We start from the raw sequence: 22,273 nt of genomic DNA on the forward strand, positions 1-22,273 counted from the left end.
ACTACCCCTACAGCTTAACTGAAGCATTTCTGAAATTGCTTTAATCCAATAGGCAGAATTAAGAAAACTAGATCGAAAAGCCTGAGCTCTGTAGTCAGGTTGCCTTTGTTCAAATTCCAACTCTGCCTCATACTGCCTGGGACTGTGAGAAAGTTAATTTTACCTCTGTGAGTTTCCCATCTCTGAAATGATGTTACTGATAGTAACTACCATTCATAGGATTGTTGTCAGAATGCATTTACTAAATATAAAGTCCTCCATATAAGAGCCTAGCATACAGGAAGCCCCTAATAAATGTTATGACTCTCCTTGATATTACTAACAGTGAACTGGACTGTTTCACTAAGGAAAAGATTCAGAGTCACTAAAGGTATTCATACAGAGGAACAACCACCCATCAGGAATATAGTAAATACGAGCATAAATACGTAAGGAGGACAACGCAGGCAGGTCAGCAGAAGCTAGCTGTTATTTTCATGGATTAAATGCCACCCCTCCATCCACGCCCCACCTCCCCCCCAACGAAACACTATGGAAAATGCAGTCATGCTTCCAAACAATCTCCCCTCAGGATCCATGGGAGCTTCTAATGCACCATGAAGTATTGTATCAAAAGGATTAGGAATCTATTGCACCGAAAATTGAGTACTTCATACTTTATTTAAGTTTTTAGAGCAACTTAGCAGACTTGCTTTAGGCAACATAAAACTGAAGTATCAAGTTCAGGTCAGTTAAGCAAGAACTGGCACTGGAGCTTTAACACTAGCGGTGTTCCAAGGTGTCCAAGGCAAGAAACTTGACCTCAAGGCTCTGTGTCTCTGCCCAGCCCCCACTGCTGACCCAGAGGAACAGAGCTATCAGGGAGGGATCTGCCAATGACAAAGTCAAATGTACCACACAAAGTCAGTCCAAGGGCAGCAGTGGGGAAGGTGCGAGGTGATGATGTCCATGGGGAGAAAATGACCCTGAAGGGTTTTAACATAATTAGCATAAAATATAACATAAATAATTAACATAAAACTGAGTTTTATATCACAACCATCCTAGGGAACTTAACCCTATGACTGCTTCAACATCACTGGGTTTCAGCATCCTGACAACCTCATATAAAAACAGTAAGTTAGCAAAGCGACTTAACAGAAATGCTTAAGTCCTGAAACTTCGTTAACCTAAAGAAATAGAAAGGGTTATTCTTGATAAGTAAATCTGATTTCGAGACTTCTTTTTTCAATGCCATCTGAACTCATGGGTCAGTGAAAATCAAAACAGCCTCTTTTCCAAATACCTTGTAAAGACATAAACCACATATTAAGAAGCAAATTTTAATGGACAAAAACAGAAAAAGGTATAGCTGGACATCCAAGATAAAATGGTTTATATTAATAATCACATATTCCTTTGTAGGCACTTGTCTCTTTGGGACAGGGTTCAGAATCTTTTGTGTGTCATGAACCCCTTAGCAATCTGATAAAGCCTGTGAACCCCTTTTCTCAGAATAGTGTTTTTAAAGACATAAAATAAAATATAAATGAATACCAGAAAACTAATACAGTCAAATTTATCAAAATATAAAAAACTTACAATACCATAATATTTACTTAATAATTTACTTATTTTATTAATATATAATAAGATCTAGTAGATCTACTAATGACTCTAATTTTAAAGAATGAATGAACATAAATTAGATATGTGAAATATATAAGATGTAGGCAAAAACTGTAATGGGATGTAAGAATATCTGTAATTTCTATTGTGATAGTCATTCATATTGCTAATACTACTATAGTTTATTTCTAATATTTATAATTGAATGTAACCTTATCAGTTATAAGATTAATGAAAACAAAGACACTTTTCTGGCCATACAAATTCAGCAACTCTCTAAATTTTCTCCACAGACCTAAGATTAGAAATGACTGCTTTGAGAAAGACAACTATCATATGATCTCCCTGATATGAGGAAGTGGTGATGCAACATGGGGGCTTAAGTGGGTAGGAGAAGAATAAATGAAACAAGATGGGATTGGGAGGGAGACAAAGCATAAGTGACTCTTAATCTCTTAATCTCACAAAACAAACTGAGGGCTGCTGGGGGGAGGGGGTTGGGAGAAGGGGGTGGGTTATGGACATTGGGGAGGGTATGTGCTGTGAAGTGTGTAAACCTGGCGATTCACAGACCTGTACCCCTGGGGATAAAAATATATGTTTATAAAAAATAAAAAATTAAAAAAAAAAAGAAATGACTGCTTTATGGGATGTGTGGATGGCTCAGTGGGTTAACCTTCAGCTCAGGTCATAATCTCAGGGTCCTGGGATCAAGCCCCGCATCTGGCTCTCTGCTTGGTGGGGAGCCTGCTTTCCCACCCCCTCTCTCTGCCTGCTTCTTTGCCTACTTGTGATCTCTGTCAAATAAATGAACAAAATCTTAATAAATAAATAAATAATAAGAATAAAAATGTTTTAGTGAAGAATAGGAAAAAAAACCACTTCTCTTTATTTAAAAGAGTAAAACAATTTTAGGAATTGGAGGTACTCCTTATTCTCTGAAATATATTTTCCTATGCCTAGAGTCACCTAAATAAATTCACATGTATCAATCATCAGAAAAAGAAATGATTATAAATAAATCACCCAGTCTTTCTGTCTGCAAAGTTTGGTGAGACAATCATGACATCTCCTGTCCTATCCCAGCCACAGTTTTTCCCAGGGCCTGAAAAGAGAGCTCTAGTGGGGCGCCTGGGTGGCTCAATGGGTTAAGCCGCTGCCTTCGGCTCAGGTCATGATCTCGGGGTCCTGGGATCGAGTCCCGCATCGGGCTCTCTGCTCAGCAGGGAGCCTGCTTCCCTCTCTCTCTCTCTGCCTGCTTCTCTATCTACTTGTGATTTCTCTCTGTCAAATAAATAAATAAAATCTTTAAAAAAAAAAAAAAAAAAAAAGAGAGAGCTCTAGTGACCTGATGATCAAATCTGCAGACCAGAGAGAGGAGGGCCAGTTAAACATGCCATGGCACAGAATCAGGACACAAAGCAGTCACAGCTGGCTGGAAAGGCAGGGAGAAATTTACAGCTTGACATATAATAAGTGCTGCAATAAAATGAGGTCACATTCTCAGAAAAGGGGAAAGGAGATGAAACACCAAAGGAGGTTATACCCATTACTCAAGGTAATTAATCCTCATGAAGGGCACAGGAAGACAATAGGTTCCCAAAACCTGCCCCCGTAACAAGCAAGAGAAAAGGCTAATTAGTAGAACCCACCTCCTACTTAGTCAAAGGAAAGTAACCATAAAAGTGAAGGGATACAAAAACGGGTTACATGTCCTCTGGTGGAAAGAAAAAAAAAGAAAGAGAGAGAGAGAAAGAGAAGGTAAGGTGAGTCTGAGTGGCTCAGTAGTTAAGCGGCTACCTTCGGCTCAGGTCATGCTCCCAGGGTCCTGGGATCAGGCCCCGCATGGGACTCCCGGCTCAGTGGGGACCATGCTTCTCCCTCTCCCTCTGCCTGCTGCTCCCCCTGCTTGTGCTCTGTGTCAAATAAATAAATAAAATCTTTAAAAAGAAGAGAGAGAGAAGGTAGAGGTGGCAGATTGGACACAAATATCTATCAAAACCACACTAAAGAGAGAATTTTGAAAGGCTTTTAAAAAATGGAATCCAACACATTCAGAAGAGAGTGGAAAGTAGCAATAAGATCCCAAAAGCTGGAAATCAGAGAAATGAGTGGTGATAAATTACAAAACAAAGAAAACTGAATGTTAAGGTGCCAGTGAAAAAGAGAATCAACCCAACGAATACCAGAAACTTCCCCAAAGGCTCAGGAATTGGCAGCACTGGGTCCTCTGGGGAGTGAGAATGAAGGAAATGATGGAAATAAGATTAAAGTCCATTTCAGAAGAAGAGAAGTTTTATTCTATAAAAGAAACATTATCTCCCATTTGATAAATGAGTTCTTCCATGCTAATTTCTCTCAATCCCCTAATATAGTCAAGACCATCTGAAAATAGAATGGTTGGCCCTGGAAGACAGCAGGATTCCTGCCCCCATGCAATGTTCAAGTTTGAATCAGAGGACTGCTTCAGGATTATTTTTCGCCTACTTTGTTGTATGAAATGGAGATCCAGGTTAGGAAAACATCATTAACCAAAGAAGTCCCTTCAACTCTGAAACTGTATTGTTATTCAACACAACTGATGATCACTTTACTCTCCAGATCTCTCTCCTGGGTCCTTCCCAACAGAATTTAAACACTTTCACGTCTCCACCATCTTCAAAAGAAGAAAAACCATCCCAGAGTTTCTGGACTTGATATCTCCCCACAATCACCACCCTCCCTTTGGCCTCCCCTTTAAAACGAGACTTCTGGGCGCCTGGGTGGCTCAGTGGGTTAAGCCGCTGCCTTCGGCTCAGGTCATGATCTCAGGGTCCTGGGATTGAGTCCCGCATCGGGCTCTCTGCTCAGCAGAGAGCCTGCTTTCCTCTCTCTCTCTCTCTCTCTCTCTCTCTGCCTACTTGTGATCTCTGTCAAATAAATAAATAAAATCTTTAAAAAATAAAAATAAAAATAAAAAAAAAAAACGAGACTTCTCTGAAGGATGTCTTCTCTCCTGGCCTCCATTTTCCCTCCTCTCTCATCCATGCCATGAACATTTTGCACTAAAGTCACCAATTATCTCCACATTGCGAAGCTGGGGGTGGCAGGGGGGCTTTGTTTTTAATTGAGATAGAATTCATAATTCAGCCTTTTTAAAGTGCACAATTCGGTGATTTCTTTCTATTCACCATGATGTGGCTTTTGATATATTCACAATTCATATCACCACTAATTCCAAAACAGTTGTGTTCCCCGAAAAAGAAACTCTGTGTCCATTTACAGTAACTGCTCCCTCTCCCTCCCAACCCCTGGCAGTCAGTAATCTGCATTCTATCTCTCTAGATCTGCTTCTCCCAAGCCCAGGGGACATTTCCCAAGCATTATTTGACTGAACTTGTCGGCAACAAGTATCTCACCCCTTTGAATTCTCTCTTCACTGGCTTCCTGGATTTTTCTTCTACCTCTCCAGACATGGCTCCTACCCAGTCTCCTCGGCAAAGAAATCCTTCACCTTCCATCCTTAGAAGTTAGAGCTTCTCAAGGTTCAATCCCAGACTCAAGTTCTTGTCACTCCATGTTCTCTCCCTAGCCCAGAATTAGATGGAGTGCATCAGCATCACCTGAGTCGTTCCCAAAACACAGATTACTGGGCCCCACCCAAGGTCCCGATCCAAGAGATCCAGGACAGGACTGGAGAATCTGCATTCCTAACAGGTTTCCAGGGGCTATTGATGCTGCTGGTGGGAAGGAGCACATTTGGAGAACTGTCCAACACATCTCATCCATATAAATTGCCACCAGTCTGCCTATGACCCTCAAATTGCTCTCTCTAGCACAAACTCCTTAAAACTGCAAAAACAGGATAGTCAACCACGTACGTGACCTTCCCATTTGGGTGTCTTAAGGCACCTCACTGTGTGAGAAGACTCTCTTGCAGCTGCCCGACCTCAAAGCAACAACAATAACCGGTTCTCCAGCACGGTCTGTCCCCTAAAAGATTCAGCTTCCACAATTGCTCAAGTTAAAGCCCAGATGTCTCTCCAGCTCTCATTCCCCTTATCCTGTCTGCCATCATGCTTTGTTGCTTCTCCCTTTTAACTGCCTCTTGCCTGCACAGACTTCTCCTCAATTTCCCCACCACCTCTCAGGTGAACTCCTGCAACAGCCTTCCCACACCCATGCCTCACCTTCCTGATCAGGCTTCTCACAGCAGCCAGAGGATATGTTTTTAAAGGTAAATCTGATCCAGTCACTTTTCACTGACTTCATTGCTTTCATGGGAAAGTTCAAATCGTCAACAAATACAAGGCCTGGTGGGTATCTGACCCTGCCTGCCTAAGCCTCCTCATATCATGCTCCCACACAATTTGCCCATCACAAGACCTTGCTTAACCCCTCAGACAGAGCCCTCTGCACTCACCACAGGACCTTTGCTCCTGCTGGTCACATGTCCTCCCGCTTGCTTTTGACTAGGTTAGTCTTCAGAGCCCGGCTCACACACAGATCAAAGTCTCTGAGGACAAATCTCAATGCCACCCTAGCTGGAGCAGGTCCCCAGCTTTTTTTTTTAATGGACTTAACTATAGTTGATATTATATTGTGGCATTCTTATTTGACTCTGCTGCTCTCTCTGTAATAGTCTCAAAGAAGGCAGGATCTATACATTTTTTTTACTCACTCCTCTCTCCCTAGTACCTGACATACTGCCTGGCACAAAATAGATACTGACTAGGCACTTCAATGAAGTAAAGGAGCTTATCAAGTGGTATTAAACATACCTTTATTCTAACCCAGACACTTTGGAGAGACTATACAGAGCTTTTAGAACTTAAATCAAGATACTGATGTGGATAGAAAGTTTTAAAGTCCCACAGTTTTTATTGCAATTATAATTTCCAACTCTTAACTCCTGGTTTGCTTTTTTACTCATTTATCCATGTATTTATTCATTCACTTATCTATACTTACTGAGCCAAATATTTATGGAGTTGAATAAGAGGGCACATTGTATTGTTACCTCCTCCATAAAGGACCACTGAAGTCCACAGACGTCAAGTGCAGGAGAAGGTATGGGCTCACCACGCTGCCTGGAACAACCACAGGTCTTCCCTGTATCTGTCAGGATAGTCTGGCCAAGCATTGCATTAACTCTCTTAAGCAGGTAAACACAAGGCTGCTCTTCATTCAGGGATAAGTTAATACCCCAAACACCCGGGGTTTCTAATCATTCTTCTCTGCTAAAGAATAAATCATATGTCTCTAGGCCCAATATGGAAGACTAATATTACCGCCAACAGCTGTCTACACACATCCAGATACAAATTTAACCCAGCCTCATGCTTGACCATCTAAACTTCATCTATCCCAACAACTCTCTTTTTAAATGTGACATCCAGCATAATAGTCAACTGAACCACAAAGCAACTATGAAATGATTATAAAAATCCAGTAACTCTGACCTTGGGAGTGGTGGGCAGTCAATAAATACTTGTTGAATGAAAAACTAAATGAATGAGTATGAAGCAGTTGGGACTTTTTTTATTTTTACATTTTTGCATCTATTTTGCAGAGAAGCTATAGAAGAAAAATTAAATTTAAGAAAACAAGAACCACCATGCACAATTAGATACAAAGAGAAAGGGCTTAATCCACTCTTGTCATAGAACTGTCTCCTATGGGCTCCCATAAGTGATTATTGAATATTCAGGAATTTTGAGAACCCATATCAGTACTGGTGGGTGTATTTACACCATAGAAATCAAGAAACACCTTCTACTTACAGAGCCAGTTTACCGACATACCACTGCTTGTACCTAAGCATTCAGACATCACTCAGAAAGAAGCAACCTTGTAAATATTAACAATGAAGAGATGAAACCGCAGATGAAAGAATATATTCACACAAAGCAATGAGAAAGCATTTCTAGTAATGAGGTTGTTCGAAATGAAGAAAGAATGAAGAACAGAGGTACAGGATTTAAAATAAAGAGACTAATCCAAAGAGTAAAAAGAGCTGACAGTAGGGGCACCTGGGTGGCTCAGTGGGTTAAAGCCTCTGCCTTTGGCTCAGGTCATGATCTCAGGGTCCTGGGACTGAGTCCCCGCTCTCTGCTCAGTGGGGAGCCTGCTTTCCCTCCTCCCCCTCTGCCTGCCTCTCTGCCTTCTTGTGATCTCTCTCTCTGTCAAATAAATACATCAAATCATTAAAAAAAAAAAAAAGACCTCGCAGTAAATGGATGAAGAAATATTGGGGACACTATGATCTACATATGTTTTGATCCTATAATTCTCTGCCAGTTCTCTGGATAACAAATGGTTAGGAGGTATGCAAATATCTGCAGAGCAGTGGGTTGGAAAGGATCTCAAAGGTCATGAAAGCATCCTTCCAAGCACTGATCTGAATCCCATCTACACAACTGACAGAAGATCATGAGCTTCTTAAGAACTGAAAGTGTGTCCTTTATGTTCTGCATGCCCAGAGTCCAGAACGGTGTTGGAGACATTAAGATGTTGTAGATGTTTGATGAATGAATAAACAATCATTACCAGGAGATCATTAAACTTCTATTCGAACAACTCTAGTGGTTGGGAGCTACTGACCTTTCAAAGCAAAAATCATACAAAACAATATTTAGTCATAAACTATGTATAGTAGCAAAAACACAATCAAACTGAGGGTTTTGGAAGTGGGAGATGGGGGATGGGTGAGCCTGGTGGTGGCTATTAAGGAGGGCATGTATTACATGGAGCACTAGGTGTGGTGCATAAACAATGAATCTTAAAACACTGAAAAAATAAAATAAAATCAATTTTTAAAAAAGAACATTTTAAAGTAAAAAAAAACACACACACACAGTCAAGAGCTTAATGTCCAGCGGAAATATGATGCCATCCACAAAAAAGAGCCAAATATGTAATTTTAATTTCTTTCAAAACCATATTATAAAAAGTAAAAAGAAACAAGTAAAATTAATGAGTAAGGTATTCTTATTCTAGTATATCTGAAAAAGTATCATTTCAGCAAATAATCAACATAATTACAAAGAAGATATTTTACTTTTTTTTTATTTTTACTAAATCTTTAAAACATTTGGACTAAACAAATTTCAAATGCTCAAAAGCACACATAGCTAGCAGTTAGCAGCTAGCTAGTAGCTACTGTACTGGGTAGTTCGGCTCTAGACTATACTGAATGGATACTTGGTAAGTAGACAATGCCCCAAAATACGACACATAATTATCCAAATCATACTTGACTTCCAATCACTGAACAAATCCATGACACATGTGAACCAGGTCCGGGGAAAAGAAAGAGCTGATTGCTTATTATCATCTAAGCCTACAAGATAAAAAAGGTATTTGCTGAGCATTCATGGGAAGAACAAAGCAATCTACCACCAATCAAAGAGCAAAATCAAATGGCTTCATAGGGAAGCGCCAAAAGGTGAGCATGACCACTACTTAACAAAAACCAGAACACAGAATCTCCCACTTTTTAGATTGAAAATAAGGCTACACACTAATCACTCTGTTCATCCAAAGAAATAGATATGTAAAAATTCATCTCTAAATCATGGCTTCAAGGGTCACATAAAGTCAGCAGAATAGACTCTGTCCAGAACTAGCAATAATAGGCACCAAAAAAAAAAAAAAAAAAAGACCATGCACTGTGCTCAGAGCTTTTTATCAAGATGTGAGTGACACCATGCAACCACACTAATTTTGCTTTACAGATAAATATAGTGGTAAATTGGGGGCGCCTGGATGGCTCAGTCAGTTGAGGGGCTGTCTCTTGACTTTGGCTTAGGTCATGATTTCAGGGTTCTGGGATAGAGCCCTGCATCAGGCTCCATACTAAGCAAGGAATCTGCCTGAGGATTCTCTCTTTTTCTCCCTCCGCCCCTTCCCTTGCTCATGCACGCGCATGTGCTTTCTCTCTCAAATAAATAAATAAATAAATCTTTTAAAAGTTAATAAATAGGGGCACCGGGGTGGCTCGGTGGGTTAAACCTCTGCCTTCAGCTTGGTCATGATCCCAGGGTCCTGGGATCCAGCCCCGCATCGGGCTCTCTGCTCCGCAGGGAGCCTGCTTCCTCCTCTCTCTCTCTGCCTGCCTCTCAGCCTACTTGTGATCTCTATCTGTCATATAAATAAATAAAATCTTTAAAAAAAAAAAAAAAAAGTTAATAAATAGTAGCAAATTGCCTTTAGATTAGGTACTGAAAAGACATTCAACAAAATAATTACATTCATTAACGTAAATGTAATTCATTACTGTAATTGTAGTAAACTAATATGAATACATTAAATGAATGTACTTTTCTAAACCACCTTTATCAACTAAGACTGGCTATCAGAAATGTACTATATAAAGAGTACAAAAGCTTGGCACTGACTCTTCTATAGAAACGTGGTAACACAGATCTGGGACCATCAAAATAGGAATAACAAAGAACATCATCTGAACCAACTTTCACAACTCAAACCACTGAAGTACCTGCTGTGTTCCAAAAAAAATAGAATAGGTATAACTCACTTCCTTACGTGTATTTAGTGAGTCATAGAGACCCTGACAGTTGTTTCTGTTCTCAGAGCCTGACTAATGGCATTTATTTACTACTTTAACAAGAATAATCTAATAAAGAGTCTGCTTTTCATAGTGGTCCAAGTTACTCAACACATCCTGGCTGTTGAGAACAGCCTGACCAGTTTGGAATGGATAAGCCATTGACTCCCATCTATTTTCAAAACTCAGGAAACTAGCATATATATCCTCACTATCAAAATTAATGTGGATCTTTCTCATCACACTAAGCATTAAAAGCAAAGGTTTATTAAAGATCCAAGGGGGGCAGAAATAAACCCCAAAGATCAAACTGCAAAGCAGAAGGATAGCCATCATAAGGATACACTGGAAAGCATAAAATAAATTTTGTTTCTACATTGTTGATACTCCAAAGAAAAAGATGGTAAGGAAAACTGTTCCTTTGAAATACAAAGTTAATTGCTAAATGAACTTTAACAAAAATCACAATATCATATTTAAGCTAACAAATATCTAGTTCAACATTTTCTGTGAAGACATACATTTTATAATTAGATCTAACATCTACCAGCACATGTTTATTTTGCTTTAGAAGAAAGAAGGCAGCCTAATGCCAAGTTCTAAGTGGTTGACCCCTTTGAGCCTTTGTTAAGAGACCTACAAGTTCTGGCATGCCCAGATGGTCCAGAGTAATTGCTTCAGAGATTTCCCACTAAGACTCAGCCACATTAAGACACAGCTCAGCAACAGGGATATCACTAGGGGTCATCCCCAAAACACAACAAACCTCTCCCTTAATACAAACAGTATTGATTCATTTCAATGTCAATTGAAAGGACTGCCGGTGGGAGTTTTGTGGGCCCTCTGGTAAGGAAGGTTTTCTGGCCTCACACCTGTTCTTCTAAGAGAAAAGCTGCAGGTTCCTGTTTATAGTAGATAAAATGCCATTATTTGATAAGCCATCTATTTCCAAGATTCTCAGGAAATAGTACAAAAACAGCTCCATTAAATGGTAGCGTATTATTCTAATCCCAAGCGATCTATTTTGTTCCACACAGGTGTGGATCCGGAAATGTGTCCTAGAGTGTTTCAGAATACTGGTGCTGCCGGATATTAACAGAAATTGGGGTGGGGGAGTGGAAAGGGGCTCAGGATTAAGTACTCTGGAAAAGTCCGAGTTAAACGAAGTTAAACAGGTTCCTTTATTACTCAGAACCATTTAAAATCTTTAAAATGAGAATGTGTTTTCTAAATCCCCAAGAGTTCTAAACTTTTTCTTTGAATCTTTTTATTTTTATTTTTATTTTGCCATGGTAGATCGTATAGAGCAGTAGTTCCAACCTTACCAGCATACTGGAATTTTGTGGAAGTTTTTGAAAATCCCAATACCCAAACCCAATACCTTAGAGCAATTGTGTCAACAGTCCTGGGAATAGAACCCAGGCACCAGCGTTTTTTAAAGCCTCTCAGACTTTTAAAAACCAAATATGAGAACCAACATAACTTTGGGAAATACTACCTCTAAGTTCTAGCCTCCTCTCTAACCTAAAATAAAACAGTCACACAAAAATGCATTCCTGGACCTATCCAGGAGGAGACCTGCAAAAAACCAACACCAAAAAAGAAAAACTAAATAGACAGCTGGAGAGAGAACATTCAATGTCCAACCAGCTTGATCCCAGTGGGTGTCAACACAGCACCCTACCTTAACCTCACCTCTACACCTACTCATTGTTTCTCAAATCCTGCTTTCTATATTTGTCATCAAAACTGGGAGCCTGGATGCTATTTATTATCTGTACAGTTAAATTCTCCATTTGATATTATATGTCATAAAAAAGTTGATTTCAGGACATCTATGAGCCATTATCAAATACCAAAAAAACTCACCATGTTGCCCCATTTGACCCATAAACAAAGAAGTAAGTTTTATAAAATGAATTTAAAAGCACAAAAGAAATCAAAAGAAGAGTTGTGCAATTTTCCGTGTTTTACGAAGCTGAGCATTTTCACCAACACTGTTTTATGAACATCAGAGAAGGTGGATTTGAAAACCATGGCCATTGACTGCCAAAAAGACAATCTGAGAATTCCACTAAGAGTTGGTAGTCTCATGAGGCCTTAGACAAGCACAATTAAGATGAGTTCATGGAACAACTGGTCAATAGTATAGACTATAAATTTGGTAACACAGTGAAAGGAAAAGTACCTAAAAAGATTCACACTAGGCTTGCCAATTCAAACTCTGCTGACTCTGACCCCAGAACTGAACAGCCTCTTGTTCCCTTGAGACCAACTGCCAAGCCAACACTAAAGATGGATGGACTCAAGGAAGTGAAGTAGGTGAAAAAATACCCTTTTCCTCTAGTTTTCAGGTAAAGTCACTCTTTCTTTTTTTTTTATAAAGATTTTACCTATTTATTTGAGAGCGAGAGAGAGCATGAGCAGCGGGAGAGGCAGATGGACAGCGAGAGGCAGACTTCCCGCTGAGCAGGGAGCCTGATGCGGGGCTCCATCCCAGGACCCTGAGATCATGACCTGAGCCAAAGGCAGACACTTAACCAACTGAGCCACCCAGCTGCCCCTAGCCAAAGTCACTCTAGACAAACTCACTGGTCATCCTCAACACAAGCAAAGGTACATTATTGGACACAACTTCTTCGCAATTAAATGAAACTTAATTCCATTAAGTTAATGACTTTAATTAACTAAGACTGACTTGCAAAGAGCAACGTCACAACAAACACTCCTTGAGTGTCACACCAAGTCAGAAATTCAACTATCTCTAAAGTCTGCTATAATTAATGCAGTCAAGAACAAGCAGTAAATTGAGGAATTGGGTGGAGGTGGTCAAAAGGTACAAACTTTCAGTCATAAAATAAATACTGAAGATGTCATCTACAACATGATGACTACAGTTAACACGGCTGTCTGGTAGATTTGAAAGCTGCAAAGAGAATAGATCCTAAAAGTTCTTCTCAAAAAGAAATCTTTTATAACTATATGAAGTGATGAGTGTTAACTAAATTTATCATATAATCATTTCACAATATATGAATGTCAAGTAAGTCATTATGCTGTGCACATTAAGCTTATAAAATGCTGATGCCAATTACATCTCAATGTAAAAATTTTACTTATTTATTTACTTAGAGAAAGAGAGTGACAGAGAGAAAAGACGAGAAGGGGGAGGATCAGAGGGAGAAGCAAACTCCCCACTGAGCAGGGAGCCTCATGTGGGACTCGAACCAACGACTCTGGGATCATGACCTGAACAGAAGGCAGATGCTTAATTGACTGATATTATTATCTTGGTGCCCCAAGATATTTGCTTTATTTTTTTTTTTAAGATTTTATTTATTTATTTAACAGAGCAAGAGATAGCACAAGCAGGCAGAGCAGCAGAGGAAGAAGGAGAAGTAGGCTTCCCACTGAGAAGGGAGCCGGATGCGGGCCTCGATCCCAGGACCTTGGGATCATGACGTGAGCCAAAGGCAGTTGCTTAACCGACTAAGCCACCCAGGCGCCCCAAGATATTTGTTCTAATCATGTATGTGGCAAATGTGAAGGAGCCTGCACAAAATGCAATGCACAAAATATAATAGGGAATTACAGATGAAAGACCTGCCAACCCTCTCTAGAAAAATGAGGAAAGCCTTTACAGAAGAGACTGTTTAGATAAATTTTTGTTAAATGAATAAATCTGGAAGAACAACGTTATTCAAACTCATATCCAAACCCATTCAAACTTAAAGCCCTTTTACTAGAAAGACACTAAGAATCTAGAGAACAAATGGAAACAGGCATTTCGGTCTAAGAAGGCATATAAAGACGCAAACCACACTTTGAGAAGCCCTCAAACTGGTCTTCATTTTTTTTAATTTTTCCTTTTTTTTTTTTTTTAAGATTTTTTATTTATTTGACAGAGAGAGAGAGGGAACACAAACAGGGGGAGTGGGAGAGGGAGAAAAAGACTCCCTGCAGAGCAGGGAGCCCAATGGGGGGCTCAATCCCAAAACCCTGGGATCATGGTCTGAGCTGAAGGAAAACACTTAATGACTGAGCCACCCAGGCACCCCTTAAAAATTTTCAACAATAAAACGACTACACTTAAATGAAGTCCCTTTAAGCCTTATTTTTTAAGTAAAAGTATTACTGCAACAGCATATTAAAAAGAAATCTAGACGATGAAGATAGAAGTATAACAACAAATGGTATAAAAAAACTTCATGGATCACAGAATCCAAATTACAAATAAAGGCCAAGGCAATGATGGCTGACCCAAACTATAAGATGATTTTTGTTAACATTAGATTAGCCTTAGTTAGTCTGGACTGCAGACTAAAATCAACTCACATCTTACCTTAGCATTAGGAAAAAAGTAAGCTTCTTTAGTCAAATTCCAGAAAACCAGTACTATTCCTTCAATCACATTTTTTACTAAATTATAAATACAACACTTTGTGGTATTTTCTGCTTCAAATATATGGTGTATACATTTAAATGAAGAGTCGCGTTTAGAAACAGGTTAATATAAACACAACTCTTGATTTCTTAGGTTATCAGAAAGATAAAACTTAGAGTTACATTCAAGTTACCGTCAAACTTTTAGCAGGAAACAGGTGCCTAAACCAGAAACAAATGCCTCATCTTTTCATTAAGCATTTTTTTTTCATATAATGAGTACCTTTATGCAAACAGATTACTAAAATCCCTTTACATCTAACCACACACTATAGTTTTCTCCATAGTAGTGTCTCAGTTTCTTTCTTCTAAAATACATTTCAGACCACGTGAATTGAAAAGCTACAACAGAAATGATAAGGAAACCACCTAAATGTCTACCCGTCAGAGTGGTTACATGCGTTCTTGTATATTTTGTATATTACACAGAAATAATACAGAATGGAGAAGGAAGCTCTCTGTGTATTGATATGAAAGATATCCAAGGTGAGTTAAGTGAAAAAAAAACCAAGGTATAGAACAGTGTATGCAATGGGCTACATTTTGTGTTAAAAATGAAAAATAAGAATATTATGTTAGCCATAAAAAAGAATGACATCTTGCCATTTGTAACTACATGGATGGATATAAAGGGTATCATGCTAAGTGAAGTAAGTCAGTCAGAGAAAGACAAATATCACATGTTTTCACTGATACTTAAATTTTAAGAAACAAAACAAAGAAAGAAAGAGAGAGACAAAAAAGCAGACTTAACTATAGAGAACAAACTAATGATCACCAGAGGGGAGGGGAGGCAGGGGAATGGGTGAAATAGATAAAAAGAATTAAGAGTACACTTATGGTGATGAGCACTGAGTAATGTATAGTAATGTTCTACATATCACTATCCTATATATTATTATTTTATATATTATTCTATATATATTATCATTCTATATATTACATATATTATATATTCTATATATTATATAGCTAAGTCACTATATTATATGTCTGAAACTAATATAACATTGTACACTAATTATACTGGAATTTTTTAAAATGTACATATATCTTTATTTGCTTATATGTGCATAAAGAAATTCTGGAAGGATATGGAAGAAACAAATACCAGAAGTTATCCAGAAAAAATTAGAGAGTAAGATCAAGGGTGGGAGAGAGACTTTTCACTGTAAATTTTTTAAATTTCTGAGCCATGTATATATTTTCAAATATTTAAATAAAAATAATTTGGAAGAATAAGCTACAATTATAATAATTATTGCTTAATTCTATGTTAGGTAATAATAATTTTCTTCCTATCTTTTCTTCCATTCTGATCTTAGTCAAAAATTCTAGTTCTCAGGAAACAAATTAATTACCTAGCACATATAAGCTAAACATATAATTATGCTTAAAAGAAGAATTTATTCTTTCCTCCTCTTCCAATATCTTCACCTAAATTGACAATTAAGGATAGCAAGGGTCATCTAGCTCATGAAACAGAAATACATCTCCCTTGACTTCTGAATGGAAAATATCACCAGCATAAAAATTAATATACATTTTCCACTTAAAATTTTTAAAGAGTTACATTGTCCAGTGGGCCTACTGACTGGCATTACAATTTTCCAAATATTACTGCATTATAATTTCCAGGTGTGTGTTATTTTTCAAACAACCAAAAAATTGCAAACATATTTCCGATTTAGCAAACAAATTGAATAGGCCCTCACTGTCCCAGGGAAAAGGGCCTCAGTCATCCCCAGGCAGACATGGCCCCTATCTCACCACAGACACTGTGCTCCTCCCACAGAGAACTTCTGAGGTCAACTCAGAAACCTCACAACGCCAGGGTTTTCCATAGTGCATACCTGTGCCTAATCTGACCCCTCCATTCTCAACACCCTTATCTATCTTTAAAAGCTCAGCTGAGGGGCACCTAGATGGCTCAGTCAGCTGAGCGTCTGCCTTTGGCTCAGGTCATGATCCCTGGGTCCTAGGATAGAGCCCTGAGTTGGGCTCCCAACTCGGGGCTCAGCTGGGGGCCTGCTTCTCCCTCTCCCTCTGCCCCTCACCCCACTCTTTCTTTCTCTCTCTCAAATAAATAAAATCTTAAAAAAAAAAAAAAAAAAAAAGGTACCCAGAGACCTTTCTTGCCTTCCATTCACCACGTGAGGACACAAGTCTGCCCCCGTGAAGAGGGATTTCTCCAGAACATGACCCTGATCCCCTCTCCAGAACTAAGAAATACATTTCTGTTGTTTATAAGCCACCGGTCTATGCTCCTTTGTTACAGAAGTCCAAACTGACCAAAATAATTACCCTTTTCTAAAAATTAGAATTGTATTTTACAAAAGGCTTTCAAATTATAGAAGCCATTAGAAGTGGAAGTAAAAAACAAGCTTTGTCTCCATGTTAAAATGCTCCTAATACATATCTGTCACTTTTTATGTGCCCTTCAATAGCTAATTAGTTCATACCCTAGAACTGGAAGATATTTTCCACTCACTACTTTTCTCTGACTTCACTGAGACTATCAAACATAGATCAAGCAAATTAAGCACATTAGGCAGTATCTCCCCCATTCCTCCTCCCAACCTCGACACCACCCTGCGCCTAATTAACACTATGGCCTGAGAAACAGAAATGAGAATCCCTTGGATCTGAAGGGATTTAGCCTTGATTTATTCATTCAAATATTTGCTAAAATCACTTTCAAGTGTCAGGCACCAGGACCTGCCCTCTGTGAGTTCACAGGAGAGTAAGGAAGACTGACAAAGAGGTCTCTCAAACTTCACTCTTCCTTTCTTTCATTATTGTTGGCAATTATGAGATTAGCAGCAATGAGAAATACATACATTCGTTAAGTGTCTGCCTCTGGCTCAGATCATGGTCTCAGGGACGTGGGATCAAGCACCATGTCAGGCTCCCTGCTCAGTAGGGAGTCTGCTTCTCTCTCTCTCTCTCTCTCTCTCCCTCCCCTTCTGCCCCTCCCATTGCTTGTGCTATCTTGCTCACCCTCTCTCTCAAATAAACAAAATCTTTAAAAAAAAAAAAAAAAAGAATTATAAATGCTTGTAGATTTGGATACAAAAATAAGCAATATTACAAAATATATATACAATACATCATTTCACATGTATCTATCAATATTCACAATTCTAACAGAAACGACCACTGTGGGAGTTTGGCTGTATGCTCCCTTTCATTTTTTAAACAAGTTCAAGTTTACCTAAAATTTTTAAATGACCTTTTCAGCTGATACTTAGATAGTATTTTCTAACACTGTAATAAGAAACAGCCTTCCTCAAGATATAAGCTAGATTCATGGACTAAAAAGGTCATTTTGGGTCCCCATTGAACATATGCCCCTGGGAAGCTACTTTGAGGGTCTTATTCTCTATCCCCAGGCCCTACATTCAGTCAGGGCTCACTCGTGCCCTGAAGCGAAAGAATAAATGGATGAATCAATGATGTAGAGTACTGAAATCTAAGAAATCAAGTCTTCACATGGTTATTAGCTCATAAATCAGCCACTCTGTGCTGAAAGGTCAAGATGCAGAAGGAATTCAAGGAGAAAATTAATTCCTAAAAGGAAAATGGTATTTTATTCCTACTAGAGAAGGGGAAAAGAACTCCGCAAAAATAAAATAATAAGAACTACCAACTCATTTTATTCTGTATAACATCGTGGTCACAGTCTTAAGACAGTTAAAAACGTGGTATTCCAACCCGACAGTGGCTGCTGTCTAACCAAGGGCTATTAGCCCAAGTCTCCCAAGAGTTATACCTGAACGGAAGGTAGGGGGAGTTTGAGCCAGATAGGAGTGCTCTGTAGGCTTCTTCTGGTGTCTTCTTTAAATAGATTACCTAAGACAGATAAATAGCAACATTTAGAACACCACCAAAGAATGACACAAAACTAATTTAATTACCCACCAAATTTGCATTTCCCTTTTTCCACTTTGACAACTGTCCGTCATGGTGATAATGCTAACCTTTAAAGGACAGCAACCAAGCCACCAAAATTTCCTTTTCAGCTTGAAGCTGAGCTGCCACCTTGGGCTTAGAAACGGGTAAGAGCTTTGAGACCGTGCATAGACCCATAAAGAGGCCATCCAGGAGTGTTTACAAGGCACAGTGAACAGATACAATGGCAGAGTTTTCCCTTTTGGGAACAGAACAATTCTACTTTCATTATTATACTGTGCACTCCCAGTACAATAAAATAAGGTACAGTAAAATCAAATCACAACACAACAACGCATATGAATGTGGGTAGGAGACCCTCAGGGGCGTCTGAGTGGCTCAGTCGGTCAAGACCCTGACTCTTGGTTTCAGCTGGGGTCGTGGTCTTGGGGTTGTGGGATCAAGCCCCACACTGGGTTCCATGCTCAGTGTGGAGTCTGCTTGGGTTTCTGCTCTCTCTCTCTCTCAACTAAATAAATAAAAATATTCAAAAAGAATTTTTTTTAAAAAGAGCACTAGAAAACACACTGGCTTGACTGTTGATACCGAGGATACTTAAATCCCTCTGGCCCAGCATGATAAACTCATCTTAAAGAAACAAAAAGGAGCTCTTCAAACCAGTAAACAACTTAATCAACGTATTGACTATATAATATGTGCTAGGCACTGTATGGTACTGGTACCTCTCTTGATAGAATTTACATTATGGGGCAAAGACAATAGTTAACAAAAACAAACACATTCTGAGATAGGTGCTAAAAAGGAAATAAACAGCGTTCTGGAAAGAGAATAGGAAGGGGTTGCTTGAGGGAAGGCACAGAGAAGGCTCCCTCAGAGACTTGTAGGGTAAGATCTGCAGGGCACACGCCATGGAAAAGCAAGGGAAAGGAGGAAGCACTTGCCAGGCAGTGGGAATAACGAGGGCACCATCCTTGCCGAGGGAAAGAGCTTGGTGATCGGACAGAGAGATCCTCAGTGTGGCTGGGACGTGGGAAGGAGAACCAAGTGGTGGCCAAATTGTGCAGAGCAATACAAACTGTAGGCAGACTCCAATTATATCCTAAGTATAATTTAATATCTTAACTCTGAGCTGAGGACATTGGTCCTTTTCCTCTATAGTTTGAATCAAATTTTATTCCCAAAGATCCTCTCTACCTAGAATTAATGGCATTATTTCAAAACCCTGTGCATTTCAGCAAGAGTGCCAGGGTCTCAGTTCTTAAAAAGCAGGGACTTCGGGGCGCCTGGGTGGCTCAGTGGTTTAAGCCTCTGCCTTCAGCTCAGGTCATGATCTCAGGGTCCTGGGATCGAGCCCCACATCGGCCTCTCTGCTCAGCGGGGAGCCTGCTTCCCCCTCTCTCTCTGCCTGCCTTCTGCCTACTTGTGATCTCTGTCTATCAAATAAATAAATAAATAAATAAAAATCTTTAAAAAAAAAAAAAAAACCAGGGCCTTCCTCTTTACTTGCAAATCTCCTTTGAGTTTTAATCTAGCCCACTAGCAATATATTACATGCATTTTTAACTATTAATATTTTCAGGACTAGAAAACATCTTAATTCTGTCTTCTAAAGAAAGAAAACTAAAATAAATATATAAAATAGGCTTAAAGCCTTTGAAAGAAAGCTCTGTACTACTTGACAAGCAAGCCCGACGGTCTGATAGAGACACACCAACCAAAGCCAACTGAACGTGAAACAAGAACAGCCCAGAAAATGAAACCACTGTAAAGAATGATCTAGGCGTGAGTCACTCATTCTACAAGAGAATCACAGCTCTAGTTGCAGCTCCAATAATTAGAAAAATCCACTTAAATCAACCCTGGCTTTAAAGCCCACTTTCAGTAACCAATATGAAAACAGGATTTTGCTGTGCCTTAATGGGAGGTTATACCCTATAAATAGAGATGGTAATAATGCGGTGATTTCTCAAGCCTAAAGATGCAGCACTACTGGAAAGCTGACTACCTCTGCTAAAAGGGAAAGCTGCTAGAAAACGCTTCTGTGTTTGCATGACATAATTAAAGCTCAGACAGCAACCTTTGAAAAGCAAAAATACATTTCCTTCCTCAGTAGCAATTACATTAATTCCCTTTAATTTCAGGGCAGCCATTCTGCAAGAGAGGCAAAAGACCACATGAAATACTTCTTTAACCTGGATACCCCACAGGGTTTAGCTACTCATCTTACCTGCATGACTTAGCACACATGACCCATGTTCTCACACTGTAAGATGAGAGTCTGTTTTTATTTTTATCCCAGTGCTAAATTATTAATAAGTGCAAAGTGAAACCCAGCAGAGGCCATCTAAATTCCCGGAAGGGTCCAGGGGCAGGTAAATACAATGACCTTTTACAACCTGATGATCGGTGAAACGTAATAAATGAGTGCCTTACTGTATGCATGCTAGGGTCATTAAAGTACCAAATTTACTTCTAATAAAGAACATGTCACGGATATTTTTTTGTTAAAGATTCTTAATGCCACATCTTCTGAGAGATGTCTCCTATTAAAAGAGAAAGGGAGACAGAGAGACAAACTAGGCCCGACTAAAACTGGGAATAATAAAAACATTTATTAAGGCTTGCTGCTGAGGAATCTAAAGCCCAGAAAGGCAAGGTACTTTCCAAACTCACACTGCTGCTCTTTGACAGAGTTAGAATTCAAAGATCCAACTCCAAAGTCGGTAATCTGCTAAAAAATATAAACATACACAACAGCAGCACAAATGGGGGGAAAAAGTTCCTATTCTTCCAAATTCCTAAAACACCATTACACTTGACTTTTTTTTGTTTTTTTTTAAAAATTTTATTTATTTGAGAGTGAGAAAGAATAAGAGAATGCATGGGAGGGGAGAAGGTCAGAGACAGAAGCAGACTCCCCGCAGAGCTGGGAGCCAGATACAGGACTCAATCCTGAGACTCTGGGATCATGACCACTTGACTTCTTAAAACTAGGTGACTTCAAACTGGTAACGGTAGTTGTGTCTGAGGAACAGGACAAGGAAAGGGACTGGAGGAAGAAAGGAATACTTTCTACTTGACATTTTCTACTATCTCCACGTCTTAAATTTTGTACAGACATAGATTAATTTGTTTTTCAAATGTAGAGTAACTAAATCAGTTAAATAGTAAATGTCTACTCTTTTTAAAAATGAAACCAGGGGCATCTGGGTGGCTCAGTTGGTTAAGCCTGAGCTTAAATTGGTAAACCTGAGCCTCAGGCTCAGGTCATAATCTCAGGATCCTGGGACAGGGTCCTGAGATAGAGCCTGTATCTGCCCCCTGCTCAGCAGAGAGCCTGCTTCTCCCTCTCCCTCCTCCCCTCTCCCTGCTCATGCTCTCTGGCTTGCACAAGTGTGCTCTCTTTCTCTCTCTCTGAAATGAATAAATAAAAAAATCTTTTAAAAAAATAAAAATATAATAAAAATAAAACCAAATTTAATATCAAAAATTGGTTGTCAGATATTCTAATATCTCTAAAAAATATTTTCTGAATAAAATTAATTTCAAAGCATCTTCTAAATCTTTTAATTTTCCTTTCCTGCCTCCCAGAGGAAAAACATACATTGTCTACTCTCCTCACTAGATATTAGCATAGATAAACACAAACTGAAAGAATCTTCCCAAACTTTTGATAGGTAAAACTAACAAAAGACTTCTGCATAGTGCTTGATGTATGTACCACGCTAAGTTACCCCTGGAGGAGTGAGGACATGCCTTTTA

The 22,273-nt window shown here is 39.1% G+C and overlaps 1 protein-coding gene across 5 annotated transcripts in view; it reads right to left on the bottom strand.

Moving 5' to 3' along the window:
• Positions 1–22,273, bottom strand: part of CDC14A (cell division cycle 14A) — a 172,660-nt gene that overhangs the window by 89,367 nt on the left and 61,020 nt on the right. For 4 of the 5 annotated variants that reach the window (XR_004289707.1, XR_004289706.1, XR_004289705.1 and 1 more), the window contains exon 5: positions 18,372–18,451. The exons of the other annotated variant lie outside the window; for it this stretch is intronic. Coding sequence is in view for 1 of the 4 variants with exons in the window: in XM_032360600.1 (XP_032216491.1) it covers positions 18,372–18,451 (80 nt within the window). In the remaining 3 variants the exon portion in view is untranslated. The remainder of the gene's footprint in view (positions 1–18,371; positions 18,452–22,273) is intronic. 5 annotated transcript variants of the gene reach the window in all.

Source organism: Mustela erminea, chromosome 10 (genome assembly GCF_009829155.1).
Source record: "Mustela erminea isolate mMusErm1 chromosome 10, mMusErm1.Pri, whole genome shotgun sequence".
NCBI classification, from domain to species: Eukaryota; Metazoa; Chordata; class Mammalia; order Carnivora; family Mustelidae; genus Mustela; species Mustela erminea.